At 39.0% G+C, this 22,716-nt stretch overlaps 2 protein-coding genes across 3 annotated transcripts in view; both read right to left on the bottom strand.

Moving 5' to 3' along the window:
- Positions 1–22,024, bottom strand: part of LOC113100676 (zinc finger protein 721-like) — a 56,016-nt gene extending 33,992 nt beyond the window's left edge. For both annotated transcript variants that reach the window (XM_026265303.1, XM_026265301.1), the window contains exon 1: positions 21,951–22,024. The gene's annotated coding sequence lies outside the window, so the exon portion shown is untranslated. The remainder of the gene's footprint in view (positions 1–21,950) is intronic.
- LOC113100677 (oocyte zinc finger protein XlCOF6) lies at positions 819–22,102 on the bottom strand. Its single transcript, XM_026265304.1, has 5 exons — positions 21,951–22,102; positions 6,620–6,765; positions 1,911–4,365; positions 1,692–1,836; positions 819–1,334 (listed from the first exon to the last, which is right to left on the bottom strand). Exons 2-3 carry the CDS (start codon positions 6,672–6,674, stop codon positions 1,940–1,942), a joined length of 2,481 nt encoding a protein of 826 aa, XP_026121089.1. The 5' UTR covers positions 6,675–6,765; positions 21,951–22,102; the 3' UTR covers positions 819–1,334; positions 1,692–1,836; positions 1,911–1,939.
- Positions 22,103–22,716: the final 614 nt, after the last annotated feature.

Genomic DNA, 22,716 nt, shown 5'->3' on the forward strand with positions numbered 1-22,716 from the left:
TTTCAGAGCATTTTCTGTGATTGATAAGATTAAAAAAAATACTTACTACAGTGACATTGCGAAATGTTTAATATTAACATTCTGATTACATGCTCAATTCATATTCATAGCATAACACAGTAATACAAACATGAGAACACACACAAACAAAAGTTTGCTTTTGTGAATTGTGAGGACATTCCACAGACGTAATGGTTTCTATACTGTTCAAACCATATTTTCCATCGCTCTACCAACCCTATACATATCCCTCACAGGAATATGTGCAAATTTTTATATTCTCAAAAAAAAAAAAAAACACATCACCGGCCCTGAACCCAAGGGAGATGGTTTAGGGGTGAGCTGGACCGCAGACAGAAGGCAAAAGGGCCAACAAGTGCTAAGCATCTCTCGGGGAACTCCTTCAAGACTGTTGGAAGACCATTTCAGGTTTTCAAGCTCATCAAGAGAATGCCAAGAGTTTGCATAAGATTGGACTAGTGCGTTTAGGTATGTTGGTGCCATGCAAGTGGTTGTCTTGTTGGCAAGCATCAGTACCTTGAATTTGATTAGAGCGGCTACTGGTAGTGGTAGCCAATGTAACTTCATGAGGAGAGAAGTAACGTGAACTTTTTTTGGCTCATTGAAGACAACCCTTGCTGCTGCATTCTGGATCAGTTGCAGAGGCTTGATTGACCTTGCAGGAAGGCCCGCCAGGAGACCATTACAATAGTCCAGTCTAGAGAGAACAAGAGCTTGGACAAGAAGTTGGGTGGCTTGCTCTAACAGGAAGGGATCTTCCTAATATTGTATAAGGCAAATCTGCAGGACAGTGTCGTTGTAGCAATATGATCTGTGAATCTTAACTGATGATCCATCACAACTCCTAGGTTTCTGGCTGTCCTGGAAGGAGTTATGTTTGACAAACCCAACTGTATAGAGAAGTTGTGATGAAACGATGGTTTAGCTGAAACCACCTGGAGTTCTGTCTTAGTAAGGTTGATTCTAGTCTACTGATCAAGCTCTACCGCTTTGATAATGTTGGTGCCATTGTCTGTTGTGATGGTGACCTGTCGCTCCGCACAGAGGTCCCACACAGCCAGTGCCTCACTCAAGCCCAAGGCTATGTTCTCTCCGATGTGGTTGTCGGGGAAATACAATGTTTGCAGGCAGTGACTTTTCAGTTCAAACTCCTCTGCGACAACGTGCACAGTCAATCTAATAAACGGTTCACTTGTCCTTCTTTACCACAGGTCTGTAGTGGTTGAAAAGAACGTCACAGTAGCCATTGCCTTTTGAAATTCACCAGATCAGTGTAGATCTCCCCGGCATCCATCTTCATTCTGGTCTCCTCACTGAGCACACAAGTGTTCTCAGAATGTATGTGTTCTCAATCCACACTTATTTAAAGCTGCGGTATTCTTACCGGGAGCGGTCCGTAACTGCAAATGGCAATAGGACCACTGGGAGGAGCCAGAGGAGCTTGATTTTTTTCACAGATTATCTGTGTCATATTCTACTGTCAGGACATAATGACAGGTTTAACAAATATGTAAAAAATATATATTTACAAAAGTTACCTACTGCAGCTTTAATATAATTGCAACATTTTGGCATCATATAATCGCACAGGCTGATATCACGATTGCAATTGCAATACAATTAATTGTGCAGCACTAATTGTAATGAATCACAAATTGACTCTTGCAAACCTCAGTGTTCTCAAAATTGCCACTAACAAGAATTTGTAGATGAATACTTTAGCCGCCTATATGTTGTTGAAATTCCCGTTTATTTTTGTGTTTCATTTCTGAGCAAGTTGATGTATTGATGACTTCTGAGGAGGTACTGATTAATCTGTGAAATAATCAACAAAAAGATTACTCATTTGAATAATCTCTGAACAAAATAATTACTTGATTCAGCCGTACCTAGCACCTGGATGTACAGGATCAGAACTTTATCCAATTACTGTAATTTCAGATATGCACACATGTAATTTATGACAGATTAAAGAAGATAATTGAGTGAATCTCTTTCCACATGAATGGCAGTGATGAGGCTTTTCTCCAGTGTGGATCTTCTCATGTATTTGAAGTTGTGTTGACCGTTTGAATCTCTTGTCACAGTGTGAACACTTGTAAGGTGTTTCTGTAGTGTGAACTGTCTGGTGCTGTTTCAGTCCAGTGTGGGTTTTTTTGTGTTTGTAAAGAGTTACTCTTCGTATGAAGCTCCTCCCACACTGATCACATGTGTACGGCTTCTCTCCAGTGTGGATTTTCATGTGATCATGGAGGCTTTCTTTATGTTTGAATTTCTTCCCACACTGATCACACGTGTACGGCTTCTCCCCACTGTGGGTTTTCTTGTGTTTGTAAAGGGTTACTCTTCGTATGAAGCTCCTTCCACACTGATCACATGTGAACGGCTTCTCTCCAGTGTGGATTTTCATGTGATCATGGAGGCTTTCTTTACGTTTGAATTTCTTCCCACACTGATCACACGTGTACGGCTTCTCCCCACTGTGGGTTTTCTTGTGTGCGTAAAGGGTTACTCTTCGTATGAAACTCCTCCCACACTGATCACATGTGAACGGCTTCTCTCCAGTGTGGATTTTCATGTGATCATGGAGGCTTTCTTTACGTTTGAATTTCTTCCCACACTGATCACATGTGTATGGCTTCTCTCCACTGTGGGTTTTCTTGTGTGCATCTAGTGTTCCTCTTTTTGTGAAACTCCTTCCACACTGATCACATCTGTATGGCTTCTCTCCACTGTGGGTTTTCTTGTGTGCATCTAGTGTTCCTCTTTTTGTGAAACTCCTTCCACACTGATCACATGTGTACGGCTTCTCTCCACTATGGATTTTCATGTGATCATGAAGTCCATCTTTTTGTTCGAAACTCATCCCACACTGAACACAGGTATAGGACTTCTCTCCACTGTGGGTTAACCTGTGTGCAATAAGGGTTCCTCTTTGTCTGAAACTCCTCCCACACTGATCACACGTGTACGGCTTCTCCCCACTGTGGGTTCTCTTGTGACTGTGAAGGGTTGTTCTTCGCATGAAACTCCTCCCACACTGATCACATGTGTATGGCTTCTCTCCAGTGTGGATCCTCATGTGCTCATGAAGGGTTCCCTTTTCTGCGAAACTCTTCCCACATTGATCACATGTGTGTGGCTTCTCCCCAGAGTGTCTTTTCATGTGTTTGAAAAGGTTTCCTTTATGTGCAAAACTTTTGCCACACTGATCACATGTGTGTGGCTTCTCTCCAGTGTGGATATTCATGTGGTATTTAAGGTTTCCTTTGTCTGAGAAACCCTTCCCACACTGATCACACGTGTGTTGCTTCTCTCCAGTGTGTATTTTCATGTGTTTGATAAGGTTACTTTTTTGTGTGAAATTCTTTCCACATTGTTCACATGTGAGCGGCTTCTCTCCATTGTGAATATCAATGTGTCGATTAAGCATTTCTTTTAGTCTGAAGCTCTTCCCACATTGTTCACATGTATATGGTTTCTCTCCAGTGTGGATCCTCTCATGTATTCTCAGATAATCTGGCCGTTTGAATCTCTTGTCACAGTGTGAACACTTGTAAGGTGTTTCTGTAGTGTGAACTGTCTGGTGTACTTTCATTGCACCATATGTAAAAAAAGTCTTCCCACACTTAGAGCAAACATGATCCTTCACACCAATGTGTCTTTTCTGATGTATCTTTAATGAAATCATCTGACTAAAACTCTTTCCACATAAATAACATATGTAAGGCTTCTCCTTTGTATTAGCTTTCAAGTGGTCCTTTAGAAATGTTCTTCTGCTTTGGTCACAATTTTCTAGTCTCTCTCTAGAATGAGTAAGCACATGTTTTTTAAAAACATCACATTTTCTGAAACTCTTTCCACACTGATCACATGTGTACGGCTTCTCTCCAGTGTGGATCCTCTCATGTATTCGCAGATATTCTGACCGTTTGAATCTCTTGTCACATTGTGAACACTTGTAAGGTTTTTCTGTAGTGTGAACTGTCTGGTGCGCTTTCATCTCAGCATATCTAAAAAAAGTCTTCCCACACTCAGAGCAAGCATGATCCTTCACACCGCTGTGTCTTTTCTGATGTATCTTTAAAGCAGCCGTGTGACTAAAACTCTTTCCACATAAATGACATACGTAAGTCTTGTCCTTCGTATGGACTTTCAGGTGGTCCTTCAGGAAATGTGGTCTAAAAAATGTTTTACTGCTTTTAACTGCTTTTGTTTCACACTCAGGCCATGTTTTGTCTCTTATTGTCAAGGAGGATCTCCAGAATGCTTCTTCAGTTTTGACATGATGGTTCTCCCCCTCTTTAATCAGTTCTTCAATCTTTTTGTTGTCTTCTATGAAGTCTAAAATTAAAGAAAAAATGTTTATTAAAAGAAAAGGTTTATAGAAAATCTTTTAAAAACACAAACACACACACACACACACACACACACACTATTTAGAATTTGTGCAATTACTTTCCTGTCAGTTGAGTTTGTGGCAAAACATTTTGCAGTTTACATGTTATTACAAATTGCATACAATTTATTAAAATGGATGTTTAATAAACTACAAGTTGATTTCAAAATGCACCTACATTTTTAGCATTTTGTGTTTTTACATTTTAATAAAATTTTTCCATGTATATTTCATCATTGAGGATTTAAAAAATAAAATAAAAAAGTAAAAAAATAATCTCATCTCGTGAACACAGTCTCATCTCAGATTGTGGGATAAGTCTCCTCACACCTCTATTAAAACCTGTTAACTGTCACTCACGTTTTTGAAGATAGAGATGAATGTGAATGATACAAACATAAATTTTTATAATTCATGACTGAAAACATTTTGTAACATGATTTTGATGTACCATTTACATGGTAATGCAATGTCTGATTTTAAAATGGGTTTTGAAGGATGAATTTTGAGATTTTATGTTTTCAAGTGATATATAACTTCTGATGATTTCTAAAATGTGATAGAGAAAAAGGCAACGAGGAAGTCTTTTTTTTTAAACAGAGGTCAAAGCTCCTTTTGTAATGTAGATTTCTGAGGGTGCACTCTTGTCATAAATTCATCTATTACTTTTCCTACATAATTTTTAACAAAAAATATTGGTAAAATATATATTAGGGAGTCTTAGACCTTTCCAACGATATATAGTTTGTCAAGATTAGATTAGATTTGATTGTAATATAGTATAGTCAACGTAGGCGTCCCGTATACGGGACGGGGTGACATTTAACAGGTTAAGTATCATAGACAAACTCCAGGAGGGAACAGGCTGTGAGACTGTATATTGGTTCGCCAAACTCTCAAAAGTAATTTGCAAGAATGGTCTGTGATGGGAGCTATTTGAATATGAAATTAGCCTTAGGCTGCCATTCTTCTTTGGAATGTAGTAGCAGCAACTATAAAAGCTCAAATCACTGCTGCTTGTGGGGCAGTGCTTCATTTGTAAATTAAACATTACTGGATTCAAATCAGCAGTTAAAAGGAGCCGTGACCAACAGTGACAACAACAACAATACAGCTTAGGTTTTCAAATCCTGGGTCAAAAATGGGTCGCCAGGATGATTTAAGGCAAATATATGCAAGTTACATTAAAAATAACAATTTATTTCCAAAAAAATAAAACACAATATTATCTATATAAAAAAGGTATAAAAATATGAAATATATCTGACAAATAATTAACAGATATAAAACATATGTGAAGCAATCTTTCAAGCTGTTGAATGCCAATCAGCGGTAGTGCATGCATCAGTCCAAAAGAAGATAAAGAAAAAGTGCCCATCTATCCAAGTGTCTCACACGGCTCCAGGGAGTGAACAAAATCGATCCTGTAACAAATCGATGCCGTTTTGTAAGAAAAATATCCATATTCAAAATGTAATAATTAATGTAGCTTGTGCTCACTGTTGTAAATGGAAGCAGTTCCGGGCAGATGACGTAGGAGTGCCATTAAACAGCTTGAAAGATCAAAGACTATTTTTTATACAACTCCAACTGGATTCATCTGAAAGAAGAAAAAGTCATATGTACCTAGGATGACTTGACGGCGAGTAATTTGTGGGGTAATTTTCATTTTTGGATGAACTAATCCCTTTAAGCCCCCCAAAAAAAAACAAAAAAATAAAAATTGAATACTTTAGGCTACTAAGAGAAAGATAGCGGTAAAGCACGAGGGGCGGTCATGTTACTTTTGATGTTGCAATACCTAAATACAATATTGGGGCTGAAAAATAAGAAAGCTGCAAAATGTGTTTCAATCTGTAAACATTTTCTCATTTTTGTTTTACTTTTAAATTTGTCACTGATTATGTATATGTATTTGTATGTTTGTTTATTTGCTTTACTTTTTGTACCCCTGACTGCAGTTGTAATTCATAGAAGTAAAAAACAAACAAAAAACAAGTCTATTCAAAACAATAGCTGAAGACAATACTGGCTCATATTATTCTTTTCATTTTTTACGGTATATCTTTTCTTTTTGAAGGGGCCATTTTTGTTAGCATTAGTGATTTATGTACTGTTAATGCCTTTAACAAGTGCCAGTACGCCAAGTAATGAATGAAAATTTATAAACTTAGTGAATAATGAAGAATAAACACAAACCTATTTGTTCTTTAGTATCTTCCAGTTTTATTTCGCAGGGTTCTGCATCAGTCATGTTTTCAGCTTTCTTTCATAAACCCTTTCATTAATTGTTGTGGGAGGTGTTGAAATGTAGGGTAAATTCCTGTGCAGTTGGAGGAGCAGATCTGCCAAAATAAATAAAAAATACATCCGTTATCAAATTGATGCTTTCATTAATTCACACACATCATGCAATATTGCTTAACTTAAAATATACAAAAGCTTAAAGTATTCTAGGTCTATATCACCATAGAATGTCTTTCAGCCCTCACAGGGCTGTGGAGGCTGGGTATTTCACAATTTAACAATAAACTTTATTATTCAAAATAAGTCTGATTAGTCTTATTATAAATAAGTGACCACAAATAAAACATAATATATGTAACCTGAATTAAGAACTTAAACAAGGTAAATGTGTATGGCAAACAAGCTTCTGCTATAACCAACTTGGGCAGGTTTATGCAGGAAGCACAGCTTTTCCAAATATATCATAACATTTTCCAAATGTTTTTTTTTTTTTATATATATTTTTTTAATTCTATAATATTTTGTTACACTGCGGGATGTGATGTGACCAATATAATAAGCATGAGTTCTGGTAACATTGAGTGGCCACATCACAGGCTTTAAATGTAGGGACGCAATAATACAATTTCTTCAAAACCAATCCGATCCAACATTGAAAATTCGGAGTATCTGCCGATACGATACAATCCGATACCACCGCCATTTTTTTCAAAGAAGAATTTATATACTACTCTGTGTTGACCTGATCGTCACTCTTTTTTGTGTGTTGAACACATTCTACTAAATATAGACAACTAAAAGCTGGAGGCTGTGGAGAAGCAGATTCGTGACCTGGTGCAGAAGCAGAACCTCCTGGGCTGATGCTCACAAGTCCTGGGTAAGTATACAGCGCACTACTTCTACACAGTACACAGCCCACTACTTCTACTCCATGTGTTTTTCTGCACAGGGCCGGTGCCCCCAAGATACAATCTTCCCAGATGTGCTTCACTCCGAAGTTGGGACACCACGGATCCTGGGTACACCTGCAGTAAAGGACACAAGCCAGGCCAAAGGCAATGACCTCTCCCCCTCTGCCACCTCCTTTCTCCACCTGGAACTACTTTGTTCCCCTCCGCAAGATGAAACACACTGCTGTGATCATCAGAGACTCCATCGCCCAACACGTCCGTGCTACCATAGCCGAACATAAAGTGCACATTCACTGCTTCCCTGGTGCTCGTGTTCTCGATGTTTCTGTGCAGATACCCGCGATCCTGAGGCCAACGAGAAACCCGGAGCGGTCGTGCTACACTCCGAGGTTAACAACACCACGCTGCGGCAGACAGAGATACTGAAAAGGGACTTCAGGAGCCTGATTGGGACGACAATCATCGTGCCAGGACAAGCTATTACATTTGGTAAAATAAAAAAATAAAAAAATAAGACTGTGTCGGTTCCCTGAGTAGTAAGGTCAAAATATAAATTGTAGCATCTAGAAAAATCTGATCATGATTAAACCAGGAAAATTTAAAATAAATAAACAAAAAACTATTTTTAAAGTTTTGGCATTAAAGGGATAGTTCACCCAAAATGAACAACTCAATCTTTTGTTCGTTATCTTGCTCGGCTCTGTGTTCATCTTCAGTTCTCTCTTCACATCAGTTCAGTCAGTGTACTGTTTGAGTAAATTAATTACTCCAGGTTATTGGTTTGTTTGAACTCAGAGGAAGTGTCAGCCACATTAAACAAGTTAACAGCTTAAGTCATTTGTGGATTAATGCGTATTAGAGATGCAAACCGTTTAAAACGATTCAGTTCGATTTGGTGAACTGGTTCAAAAAGATCCAGTTACATCAAAAGATTCTAACTGACTCTCTGATGTCACATGGACTACATTGATGATGTTTTTCTTACCTTTCTGGACATGGACAGTATACCGTACACACAGTTTTAATGGAGGGACTGAGAGCTCTTGGACTAAATCTAAAATATCATAAACCGTGTTAAGAAGATAAACAGTTTAGGACCTTGGTCTCACGGGTTAGGAACGACATGAGGGTGAGTTATTAATGACATCATTTTGATTTTTGGGTGAACTATGGGCATTAACATAAGATCACTCACACCGAAATCAGTTATTCTAAATGAAATAATCACAGATAATAGTTTTGATGTACTCTGCTTGACTATATCCTGGCTAAAACCAAATGATTATATTTGTCTAAATAAGTCTACTCCACCAAGCTATTATTATAAGCATGAGCCCCATCATACTCATACAAGGGAACACGGTGAGAGAACCAAATGCGGGTATGTCATTTATTCAGGGTAAATCCAAAAGAGAAAACAGTCCATGCAGGGGTCAAAACCAAAACATCAATCCAGAACATAAACTGACAAGGACAAAAAGCAAGAACCAGACTAGAGACGGACGTGACTATCAAACAAGGACTCCGTGACACATACTAAAACAGACCGGGTTAAATACACAAGGAGAGACAAACGCTAATGGGAAACTGACAGAGTGTGATGATTGGTAATTAGTGACAGCTGGGTGCAATAATTAAGCGGGGACCTGAGGAATGTGATTAATGAAGTGACAGACACCGTGGGAAAAGAGGACATCTAGTGGACACCCAGGGAACACAACCCAGACACTGTGACAATACTCCCCCTCTACGGAGCGGCTCCCAGACGCTCCACAACAAGACACAACACAGAGATCAGGAGGGAGGCGGACAGGTGGAGGTTCAGGGGGAGGGACGGAAGGCCAGGCTCAAAGAGGGGAACAGACAGAAAACATAACAGAAAACAAGAAGCACAAAACATAAGTCCATAAAGGACATCACGTAGCGCCAACCAGGGCAGAACAGAAGACCACCACAACCGTGTGATCAGGGCGGAAGCCCCCCAGGGCAGAGCAAAAGACCACCACAACCTTGTGATTGAGGCCAGAGTCCCCCAGGGCGGAGCAGAAGACCACCACACTCCTGTGGTCAAGGTGAAAGCCCTCCAGGGCAGAGGAGAAGACCACCACACCCCTGTGGTCAAGGCGGAAGCCCTCCAGGGCAGAACAGAAGACCACCACAACAGTGTGGTCAGGGCGGAAGCCCTCCAGGGCGGAGCAGAAGACCACCACGTCCTTGTGGTCGAGGCCGAAGGCCCCCAGGGCGGAGCAGAAGACCACCACAACCGTGTGGTCAGACCAACGGGAGGACAAAACTCTGGCAATCCCATGGTGTACATACTGGACTCCAGAAGATCGGTGCTGACCCGACACTGCTCATGAAGATTCTTGGTGACTTGCATTTGTACATGCCGCCCTGGAGGGTCTTCTGCTCCGCCCTGGAGGGCTTCCACCTTAACCACAGGGGTGTGGTGGTCTTCTGTTCCGCCCTGGAGGGCTTCCGCCTTGACCACAGGGGTGTGGTGGTCTTCTCCTCTGCCCTGGAGGGCTTCCACCTTGACCACAGGAGTGTGGTGGTCTTCTGCTCCGCCCTGGGGGACTCTGGCCTCAATCACAAGGTTGTGGTGGTCTTTTGCTCTGCCCTGGGGGGGCTTCCGCCCTGATCACACGGTTGTGGTGGTCTTCTGTTCTGCCCTGACTTGCATTTGTACATGAAGATCATTGGTGACTTGTATTTGCTCATGAAGATCAATGGTGACTTGCCTTTGTTCATGAAGATCAGTGGTGACTTGCCTTTGTTCATGAAGATCAGTGGTGACTTGCCTTTGTTCATGAAGATCACCGGTGACTTGACTTGACTCTGAAAGGTCAACGGTGACTAACCCTGTCTCTGGAAAGTCCATGGTACCTAGCCCTGGCTCAGGAAGGTCATCGGTGACTAGCCCTGACTCTGGAAGGTCAGCGGTGACTAGCCCTGACTCTGGAAGGTCAGCGGTGACTAGCCCTGAATCTGGAGGGTCCACGAACACCTGAATCGACTAAGGAGAGTTCACCAGGAACCTGACTCGACTCTGGGGGGGGGGGGGGGGGGTAACCAGGAACCTGACTCGACTCTGGGGGGGTGGGGGGTGGGGGGTCACCAGGAACCTGACTCGAATCCGTGGGGTCACCAGGAACCTGACTCGACTCCGTGGGGCCACCAGGAACCTGACTCGACTCCGTGGGGCCACCAGGAACCTGACTCGACTCTGGGGGGGGGAGGGGGGTGGTTACCAGGAACCTGACTCGACTCCGTGGGGTCAACAGGAACCTGACTCGACTCTGGGGGGGTGGGGAGGGGGGGTCACCAGGAACCTGACTCGACTCCGTGGGGTCACCAGGAACCTGACTCGACTCTGGGGGGGGGGAGGGGGGTGGTTACCAGGAACCTGACTCGACTCCGTGGGGTCACCAGGAACCTGACTAGACTCCGTGGGGCCACCAGGAACCTGACTCGACTCCGTTGGGCCACCAGGAACCTGACTCGACTCTGGGGGGGGGGGGGGGGGGGGGGTCACCAGGAACCTGACTCAAATCCGTGGGGTCACCAGGAACCTGACTCGACTCTGGGGGGGGGATAAACTTATCACTGTATCTAAACCAACAACATGTGTATTATATCCAGTAGCCCCTAAATTACTGAAAGAGATTTTATCTGTAGCAGAAGAACTGCTTCTCAATATTATTAACTCTTCTATCTTAAATTTTTGAAAAAGTTGCTGCTCAATTATGCTCCTTCCTGCAAAAAAAAAAAGGATCTGTATGAAGAATTTCAGACAGGTTTCAGGCCTCACCACAGCACAGAAAATGAACTTGCTTCTTGTGTCAGATCAAGGCTGCATCTCATTTCTAGTTTTACTTTATCTTAGTGCTGCGTTCAACACCATAGATCATGACATACTCATAGATCGGTTATAAAACTATACAGGTATTCAAGGGCAGGCTGTAAGATGGTTTAGATCCTACCTGTCTGATCTAAGACCAGTTTCAACTAATATAATGATAATGACATAAACACCTTTTCAAAGATCAATAAACTTTTATTTTATTTTATTGCAGATTCCGAGCAAGAAATACCAACATGTTGAGTTTGTGTGGCTTAAAATTAATTAATCTTAAAAAAGTTTGTGTGTTATATTATGTTTATATTAGGGGTGTCCATGGTTAACGGGTTAACCGATTAACCGTTAAAAATTGCGTAACCGAGTGAAACATTTTGCTCGGTTAAGTGACGTCAATGGCGTGCATTGAATTTAGTTGTAATACATTTTTGCACCACCAGAGACCGCCAGAGCGCTGCCAGACATTTGTAATGTCCACAAGAAGTCATTTTTCTAATATGAGGCGGGCAAAAAAAAGTACAGCGTTGGAGCACTTTAAAATTAAGAGTGACGGGGCAAAATGCAAGTATTGCAATACAGTGCTTAGATATACTTCAAGTACAACCTCGTTGTTTTAATCTCAACAGCCAACACCCGGGCATCATTAGGCCGGTCAGGACACACTGGATGCGTGGCGTGTCTGTTTTTAATTCGGCTCCCATGTTAACAGGTTAGAGCTTACCGACTGCCTGCGTGAGACGCGCGGCTCGACGCGTGCATGCTAGAAATAGAACCGACGCCTTGTTGGAAGCGTTTCCAGGCAAAATATAATAGGAAAATATGTTTATATGTAATTTTGTACACGAATACATATTAATTCATGACATTTTGATATTTGAAAGTCTATAGGTTGAAATATTCAGATATAAAATGTAATTTAAAAAAAAAAAATAATAATTATCGATTTTCAAATATTGTACTTGTCAAACATAGTCTTAGTCATAGCCTTAGCGAGGCGGCCGCGGAGCCTGCTTGTTACCTTTGCCTAAACACAGAAAGTTACATAACTATTACTAGAGCCTGTTCCTTTATAACATAGCCAAAGGTCGGTGTATATTTGCTTTATATATTTTAGGCTTATTCTCAAATTCAGATTGTGTTAGTGGGCGGGATTTTTAGGCAGTTTTAATTGGACAATTTGACCGGAGAGATGAAATTTTGTCTGACATTTTCTTTTTTTCGGCCAATGTCTGGAAATTACCGCACAACGGAAACCCTGGCGCACACTATGTTAACCGAGTATTAACCGCTAAGGGCCTCGGTTTACGGTTAATGAAAAACTTGAAAACGTGCAGCCCTAGTTTATATGCCAGTTCGGGATGCTCATATTGACCGCTTAACCGTTAACGGGAAGTAAACATTTTGACTAATGAAAGGGCCAGTACCATATTGCGTCTTTTGGGCGCTCAAGTTCGTTATTTCAAATGTGGTATGCACGCTCATAATGGAAGCGATGCGGTCACAACACACAAACAGTGCAACACGCTAATTTTTTTCCAGGCCTCTCCACACCACATCTAGTTAAAAACATCTCTGCTTTTCAGAATGACGGAAGCGCACCAGGTCCAACTCAATCAGCTTCCTTCAGGGCAAAATTCCAAATTGTTTTTTGCAAAATGGGGTGCACCCAAACACTGAGTTTTTTTTTTACTTTTATTCGTAAATAAATCTTGTAGCAGAGTTACAGTATGGGTTTTTCGGTGGTGGAAATCAATTACTGAAATGTCCATGTTGTAACGGAGATCACAACTGATGGATGCTTAGCAACGACAGATGCCTCAGGAGCGCAACTGCATGAGTGATTTGGAAATGACGCATGCATGTGTGTGTGTGTGAGTGTTAACTCACTGGGCACGTTAACACACACAACCACATGCCTACAGATATATTTAGCTGAGCAAGCCAAATGAAGGGAGTGAAAAATAGGCCCATTTTGACAGAAAGGTAACAAAGTTACTTGCAAAATATGCTATGCGGTATTAAAATAAAGCAGTAGTGCAAGTAAAATGCAATATCACTTGAGACGCAAACATCCACAAGCAAAGGTGCTTCCCAAAGCTGGTCACTCTAGCGAGACGTTATGAAAAATTTGAGCACATTTTTTTTTATTGTGCGATTAACTGATTTATCTAATATCGCGACAGGCCTAAATATACCTAAATGCTTTTTTAAGATGTGGATACCAGAATTGTTTGCTTATGTTGGAATGAAAGACACAGATGAAGTGCTTCTTATTCTTATCCAAAAAAACTCAATGGGTAAAAGGCGTTGAAACCAAACAAAATCTTGCTACTCAAGCTGTGTGTGATGAGCGGGGCCGAAAGCCGTGGGAATGGAGCGAGGTCTCATGTCCCACGGAGGAGTTCGGAAGGATAAAAGAGGAGCAACGACGAGTGAAGGACGATAGATGACCAGGCCTGGTTTTTTATTTTGTGTTTGGTTTTTATTTGTGCACGGCAGTCATCCACGAGGGGCTGTCGCGCTGTTTTGTGTTTATTTTATTATTAAAGTTTTATTTGAATGTCTGCCAGTTTCCGCCTCCTTCCCGTGATTATAGAGTTTTTATATTGCTACTCTGGTGCCGAAACCCAGGATGAAGGAGGGACACGCTGGCCAAGAACCCTCGCCGCTGTGGTGAATCTGCGATGCCATCGAGCAGGGTGAAGCAGTCTGCCGCCGTAGACATGTTTTTCTTTCTCCTCTCTCATTTCTGTCGCTCTTCGTCCTTCCGTCTCCTTTTACCCCCAAGGTTGCCGCACCACTGTGGGGGGGGGGGGGGGGGGTGACTAGAGTGCAGTCTCGTGGGTACCCCCCTGCCTGAGAGGGGCAATGGGGGTACGTGACGAGTGGGGCGGGTACTCATACTTTGAATACTTAACTACGTTTAAGATTTTAAAAAACTTTGTGTACTTAAGTACAATAAATATCACATAAATTAAGATTTTTAATCAAGTAAAATTCTAAACGGTTAATTCAATTTCTACCAAAGTCATTTTCTGGTAAGATATCTGTACTTTTACCCATATTATGCCCATATTATGCCTTTTAGACTATTACCTTTCATGCAGTGTGTCATGTAGCTGTATGTGATCATAAACATCTACAAAGTTGTAACGCCGACAAAGCACAATAGATATTCTGTTTCGGCTCTACGTCACGAAGTAACACATTTGCTTAATGTCCACCCACATTTTAGGTTGCCAACCTGCCCACAAACACAGTAAAGTTGCAACGAGATTAACATAATTTCGTGGAGACGCTGTTTTTTACGCTGTGAGAGAATTTTTTTTTTGATTAGTACAGAGATGTCGCTACGGCTCTGGACCAATCACAAAGGACTGCACCATGTGACCAATCACAGCAGTGAAGGCCCAAGGAAAGGAGGGGTTTAGAGAGACTGATTCTTTTAACTGCATATGTGTGTTAGTATCTGTCTGTACAGGGAGAAGCTCTGTCTGTATAGGCAGACAGTCCCAGGATAAACGTTCAACTGCCAATGTCCAGCGTATCAGATATACGTATTTGGAGAGTTTATCTAGGTTTTGGAACCAATCAGAACTTTGTTGACTTATGCATTGATGCAATTAGTATCCTCTGTCAGGGTATAATTGTTGTTGATTTTGAATTGTACGCAGAGCAGCCTACAAACTCCATTAAGAGTACTGAGTTCCTTAGATAGTGATCATCTATATGCGCATATACAGATAGATACATAGGTTAAGGGAAAGGATTGATTGATCTGGGATGCATCAGGAACAACCCCGAAAGAGCTTAAATTTTTATTCATGACACTAATTGGATTGGACCAGTATATGGAAATTCTGGAATATACTTTGCAGTTTCATCAGGCAGAAGTCAAGTGCTGTTGGTAAGATCGCCGCCTCAATCCCTTTTTAGTTTATGATAGAAATATGACTGACAAATTAGGTAACATGCTCAGCCCTGATAGACATGATGAAACAGAAGAGAGCATGCTGTAAACGGTTTGGCTCTGAAGCTCCGACTTTAAAAATATTCTTTGAATTCAATGAAAGAATGGTCAGTCTGAGCTTTGATTCTGATTGGAAAGTTAAAACAAAAACCTGATTGGCTTTAAACAAAGAAAGAACCAGATAGATAAAAATTTCTAAATGTATGTGCCGATTGGTTAAAAATCATCCCAGAAGTAACTGAGTGATGATTTAATCTGATTCCTTGATATCATAACATCTGTTCTAGTTCCTATATAATTGTTGAAAGTCCTAACAAGGGTATTGAACAGAATTCTGGGTTGGTGAAAAGACTGTAGGCACCCAAATTAGCAGTAGCATTTTGGAAAATTTAGAAGCTTGTTTTCTTTAAAAGATAAGATTGCTTTGACTGCAATGAAACAGTTGTTTTTATCTCATGCTGGCCTCCACCATGACTCTGGCTCAAGGTGTAAAATTACCAGAGACATGTTCTGAGGGACAAATTTGTAATTTCTATATTTACTGGTGTTTGGGCAAAAGATTAATTTTACTGTTGGATTAAAAAAATCTATTTTTTTTTATTTTACTCGCTAGTGTGTGTTCAAGGCTATTTTAAGATTAGCACATTTTCACTCACTGAACACTGACTGAGCACTTCAGAGTTCTCTCACCATCAAGCGATCTGTACTTTTTCAGTTCATCTCAATGGACGCACAGCGCACCTGTATTTGACGCACTGTAAACTCTGTGTGAAGGCGCACGACTCAGAGAGAGAGCGAGAGTCTTACCACGCTTAATCAACACGCTACATGTAAACTATATTCTTTGTTGTATTTTCCTGTCAAAATAATGGAGTTCATTTAGAATTATTAAACTTTTTAGAACAAGCAGAAGATATGCCAGTTTCTTCGGTAGTGGGCGGAGCTAATGCGCAAATGGCAATTTCATTGGCTGGTGCTCATCTATTACTGTCCATTTTGATTTCAGCAAATCAGTTTGACCGAACGCAGACAACGTGAATAAAATTCATGAACCCAGCAGCTCATCAATTCATAGTGCATTCATTTTATATTGTTAGTATGACAGTAGAATCATTAGTAGTATTAAGTTTTAATAATAATGAATATAATCTATTACTTTTTTTTTTTTAACAGAAATCCAAAATGAAAAATATGCATTCATACATGGTTATCAAGTTTTAGTCCTAATCACTACAGTCCTATCATTAAATAGTGCTTAATACCATAATATGATGCTTGACTAACTGATTAAGAAGCTAAGATTTAAGAAGCTTTGCCATTTTATTAAAGATAAGCTGATTGGAATCATATGGGTGTGTGTGTGTGTGTGTGTTTGTGTGTGTTTATGAAATAAAAGTTCATTTTTAAATAAAGGCATTGTGCTAGAAATGATAATGATAAGATGATAATGTTGTAAACAAGTAACATAAACGGGGGTTTCAAAGTAACTTTGAAGACATGACACGAAGTAACATATATGGGTCAGATAACGCCTGACAGATTTAAAATCAGTGTTGTAATTCCAAAGCCATGACCAGAATTAAGTGAATGAATAAATACAAGTTGATGTAAAAGTAATGACAAAGACTGCAAAGAACTTTGAGAAACTTTTGAGTTGCAAAAATAAAGTAAAATACAAATATAAAGATGTTTATTTGAAAATGCCTGTAATTTCTGACAAGTTTTAAGCTGGGAAGAAATTATAAAAAAATAAAATAATGAAAATGCATTGCTACCAGTCCTAAATATTCTCTCTCTCAATCAAAGTCAGCTAAAATGCTGTTATCTGAGCCTGTGTTTTAAGTGATAAACTATTTATAGTAAAGAACAGTGTTTCCATCAAATCATAGACACTAATACGTTAAAGGACATGATAAAAGGAGTTCAGATTTAATGCATTTAAAGGGCAATTGATAGTTATATGTTCAACTGCCCAATGCATTTAAGAAATAAGAGATTCTAAAAACAATTAATAAAAAAATTAGGAGCAATTGTTGAAGAGACATGGGGTCTTTAAAATCATAATACAGACCCTGAGCTATAGATGTAATAATTTTGAATAGTTAAACAGTTGTATTGCTGTTTGTTCTATGACCAGTAACTTATCGGTCATATTTTTAGTCTCCACCATCATACATGGCTTGATGGCTCCGGCTACAGAAATAGCAGAACATTAAACTGATTGGACGGGTGTAACATCTAAATTCACTGAGTAATATCAGCATGATTGTTTGAAGATGTAACATAAAATATTAGTGTGATTAACCTCAATGATCTCAATGTTTTAACAACAGTAGGTGCTGTCAATGGCTCTCATGGTTCTTGAGTGCACCTTTCCTAAGCTGCAGGAAATACAGGATTCTGGAAGAACTAGATAAGAGTCTAGGTACAACTTACAGAAATATGTCAAGTTAAAAATAGGAGCGGTTTTCAATATTCGTGTGTCTAGTATGTGCGTGCATGAGGATGACCACTATATATTTTTGGGGACGATTCTGTTCCTGTTATGTTTCGATTGATTGTGTCACTAACCTCTGGAATGAGTGTTTTATCATTAAAGATGGGTTAAGCGAAATGGCTTTACAGAAGTCTACAATTCTGAGTGTATCTAATGAAAAGAGAATACTGAACATGGGATGAGCTGCAAGTGTAAAAAGTGTTTATCTGAATTAAATATTGAAATTGAAAAAGTTTATAACCCGTGTCTAAATTCAACCGAGGGTCTAAAATTAAACAAGCTAATACTTTGTTATTCGAATGGTAAAGGTAATTAATATTTTGGACTTGATGACAGAGAAACAGTGACACGTTGGCTAAGTCACTAACCAAATTATCCAGAGATAACCCTCACATAAAGAAAGGCTGGTGGGAAGACAAAGGAGTGAATCCTGTTTATGTAATATAGGTTAAAAGCAAAAGGAGCTGTAAGGCTTTGTGGGTCCTCGAGGTCTGAGTGACGCAATAGTTTGGGTTATGTAGAACAGAGATAAGTTGAACAAAAACTTTTGGATCTGCTGGCTAACCGTTGATGGAGGAATACTGTAACAAGTGGTTTTAATTAATTTATACAGCACAGAAAAATTAATATTTAAACAACAAAATTGTAGAACACCGGTCAAGTCAAATCAAATTAATATTGTGAACGCTGACAGGGCTTTTGATAATGTATACGGTTTCAAAACAGATTTACAGAAACTGAGGATGATTCTTTAATGGATATTTGGCCATTTAGAACTAAGCAATAGTATTGTTCATTTAGTAATAGGATTGGGAAATAGGTCTGCTGTTTTTTGGTTTATAACAATTTAGTAAATTAATATCACTGCCAAATGACAAACATGAACGAAGGGTTTTTAAGACACTGATCAGGTAGCTGACCTTTAAGCATTTCTAACTGACAAACCAGTGAACACTTAATTGACTATATACAAGGTACTGAAGATTTGCTTCTGAATGTGTCGTTAATTTAGTTTGAGTACAGTAATATGGTTTGTTAATTGACAAGATTTGCATAACATTTTTAAAAATAATAATAATAAGGAAAAGAGTATGATTAACAGTAATGTCATGATATAAAAATACATGCATCCGTGGTGAAAATAAAACTTAATAAAAAGGCTGCCGTATTAAGTAATAACCTAGGAAGTGTTCTAGGTTTTGGCGAAAATAATGATTATGATTATATTTATTTTTAAAGATGGCTCAATATTGGTCTTATGTTTGGTTTGTTTATTTTTGGTTAGGACACCATTGTGTTTTTAACACCAAAATGGTCTTTTAAGTTTGGAGTGAAAGGGTATATTGGATTTTCAGTCCCTCTCATTGCACCACTGGTAGGAAATTAAAGATTTTCATAACATAAAAGGTATCTTTACTGGGATTCTGGTTATAAGCAATGTCTGTATTTGGTATCTGTGAGATGACTGAGGGTCTGATATATTTCAGGAATGCAATAACAGCCCGGCTTCCAGAGAATAATGTATATAAGTTTATTGTAATGAGTTTATTTTTCGATATGACCAAATTAACTAAAATTCATCATAGCTGTTGAAGACATGTAAAAAGAAAACAAATAAGGCAAATTTCTTTCTAAAGGATCATGAAAATGAATTAGTTATTGTGCATGCCGTTTTCTTCAATAATACCTTAATGATTTGTTGAATCTGGTTAATGAATATGCAAACTTAGTCTTAAGGCTGTTGGATAAATGTTTTGTTTTATAGGGTAAGTATGAAGTAGCTGTAGTAGGAAGAGAGGTATTTACAAAGGTATGTTGATGAAAGCATATATGGATGGAGGACACTTTTCCAGGTAGAGGGACACACAGAATGATTCACTGGAAAAGACATTACTTTTTATGTGAAGAAAGACTAATGCAAGTGCAGAAATTGTGGGATTAATAAGTAGATCTATATGGGAAGTAAGAATATATATGGGAAGTATTTTGTACAAAATAATGTGTTTATTACTAGAAATGTAAGACAGTACCAGAGATGTTAAGCATATGCAGCTGCTTAATTTAAGTTAAGTCAGCATGCATCATGACTGCCCCTGACCTCATTTAGTAGACCTTAACCTAACATTGGTCTAAAACGGGGGACTGAATGTGTGGATGCCGACTTGCTATGTCCTTCAGATTGATATTAATTATATTATTACATTATTTCTTGTTTTACTATTAATCAAGTAATGGTAAGAGTAAAATGTGTAACCTTATGTGCTCTTATGAGATATTAAAGAATCCTGCTTTATGCTGTACAACTGCTCTCTAAAATGATGACTTCATAGTGTGTGTAACAAACCATACTGATAAAATTCTAGCTAGGGCCATGCGGCATTGAAGTTCTGATATGTTTTCTGTGTAAGTGTTAGTGTCATAATCTACCGGAAGCACAAGAAGACAATAGTGTGAGTTTAGCAGTGCGTCCTGTATTCATTCAGATAACGGCTGTTATTTTCTTCTTAAGAAAAAAATGTACGATTTGAGAACTTAAGAATTTTCAAGAATTGCACTTAAGAACCTTCTTACGAACTTCTTGGAAATTATCCTAAGAAATTTCTTAATTTATTTCTTAAGAAGATTTTTGTGAATTTGAATGTTGTTTTTTTGAATTTGAATCTGAATTTTGTGATTCAGAATGGACTAAGAGAGTAGTCGTAAACTCTTGCTTTCTACACGTGTCTGAGTGTGACTCTTGAGCAGGTTTTTGATTTGTTAACGCGGCGCGAATTGACGCCAAAGTTCAAATTTGTCAGTCTGACAAGTGGATCGGTGACCAGCACCGCAGGGCTGATGGACCGGATGACTGATTGCCTGTGCTGGATTACCTCCACCCCCCTTTTCCCCTCCCCTGTTGCAAAGTCGTGTGTGTATGGTGTTTTTATTATGTGCTTTTGTTGCTGAGGTGTTTTTCCTGTTCTCAAACTGTACTCTCAAAAGAGCATCTTTTTTTCTCCTCCCTTCACTAATGTTATGTTGTATTTATTCTTCCCATGTACTGCATTTCGTTGCCTTGTACCCACATGTGCAATGATGCAGAACCTGATTTTACCAAGTGAGACATGTTCCTGGGACAACATCTTTGTTGTCCTGGAACAACATTGTGATTAACCAATCAGATTTGAAGATCCAGTTTATAGATTTTGTGAAGTTTACGCTTAAAATCAATGTTTGTTGCTCGTAAATCAGTGTCATTCATCTATCATTTCCTCGGATTTTAGGGATTACTCATGGTTAAGGTTAGGTTTAGGTGTAGGGATATGGTCAAGAATATATTTTTGGAGTAAAATGTTGTTCCAGGGTCAACAAAATATGTTGACCTAGGAACACATCTAACTCAGAAATATCAGGACGTGCTGCAATGACAATAAAGTTAAATCTAATCTAACCATTGTTACCAAATATACATACAGTTTAATAGAACTATAAATAATCACATAACAAGCCTATTAAACAGAGTCTGAAGCAAAACTATTTAAAAATCTTGTGTAGGCTACTTTCTGCGTTCTGATAAATAAAATAATTGTGCTTGTAATTGTCTCTTTATATCCCCTTATTTAGCTAAAGCATATAATAAAAAATGGAGAAAAAAATTGCATTGAGCCACTATTGTTTTTTTGTTTTTTTTTGTGCTCTCAAATTTTTCACCTTAGGAGCACACGTGCTACTTGAGAAAAAGATAGCGACAATACCTGAAACGTTCAAAAAACAAACAATGATGTGACTACAAATCTATTATTTTAAATTCACTTATTGTCCAGATGGTCACACGGCGGATGCCTGTTTTAACAGGGCAAAATTGTGGATTAAACACAGGACAGTTCCGTCATTCAGAATGGTTTGCAACCCTGCTGCTAGGCTAAATGTTTATGTCTGTTAGCAGATACCAGAAAAGACGCACAAATAAGGCTGTACCAGATGAAAAACAATCCAGCAATGACAATGTAAATGTTGCTTTAACAAGCTGTATCTTTATAATTATATGAATAAACAAATTACCTCACCTCAGAAGATCCAGAGATCCTGTGTTATGGCTCTAGCGGTAACTTCTTTTATGTTAATAGCGATTGGCAAGCGATGTCCGGTTCGCGAACGAATCGTTATATTTAACCGGATCTTCTTAGTGAACTGGTCGAGCCAGTTCACAAAATCGAACTGAATCGTTTGAAACGGGTCGTGTCTCCAGTACGCACCAATCCACGAATTACCTATATTAATCGGTCTATAAACGTGCCTGACACTCCCTCAGACTCGAATTAAACCCATATCCCGAGTTATTCAGTTACTCGAAAAGTACATTGACTGAACTACTGAGAAAAGAGAACTGACGATGAGCACGAGCAGAGTATGAGTGACCACACGCCCACTGCTAGAGCCGTTTCGTTCATAATTCAAGGATCGGATCATCACCGGTATATGGGAAGCCGTTTTTGACTTTTTTTTTCTTTTTTTCTGAGGATATGAGTTATTGATATCAATAATATATATATATATTTTTTTTAAAGTTAAAATGTTAATTAATGATATTAGGAATTCGATTTCTGCTATTTTTGATATCAGCAATTATTTCCACTAGTGTCAATGTTAATTCTTGATATCAACAGTGACATCATCACTCGCAGAAATTGAATTATTGATATCATCAATTAAATTTCTACCAGTACATATTATCCTTGATAGCAAAAAAATATATCCTGAAAAAATGCAATAGGCAAACCATACTGACTTTTATTAATCCGACGGATATGAATTATTGATATCAACAATTCA

The sequence above is a fragment of the Carassius auratus genome, unplaced genomic scaffold, assembly GCF_003368295.1.
Source record: "Carassius auratus strain Wakin unplaced genomic scaffold, ASM336829v1 scaf_tig00217332, whole genome shotgun sequence".
Taxonomy (NCBI): domain Eukaryota; kingdom Metazoa; phylum Chordata; class Actinopteri; order Cypriniformes; family Cyprinidae; genus Carassius; species Carassius auratus.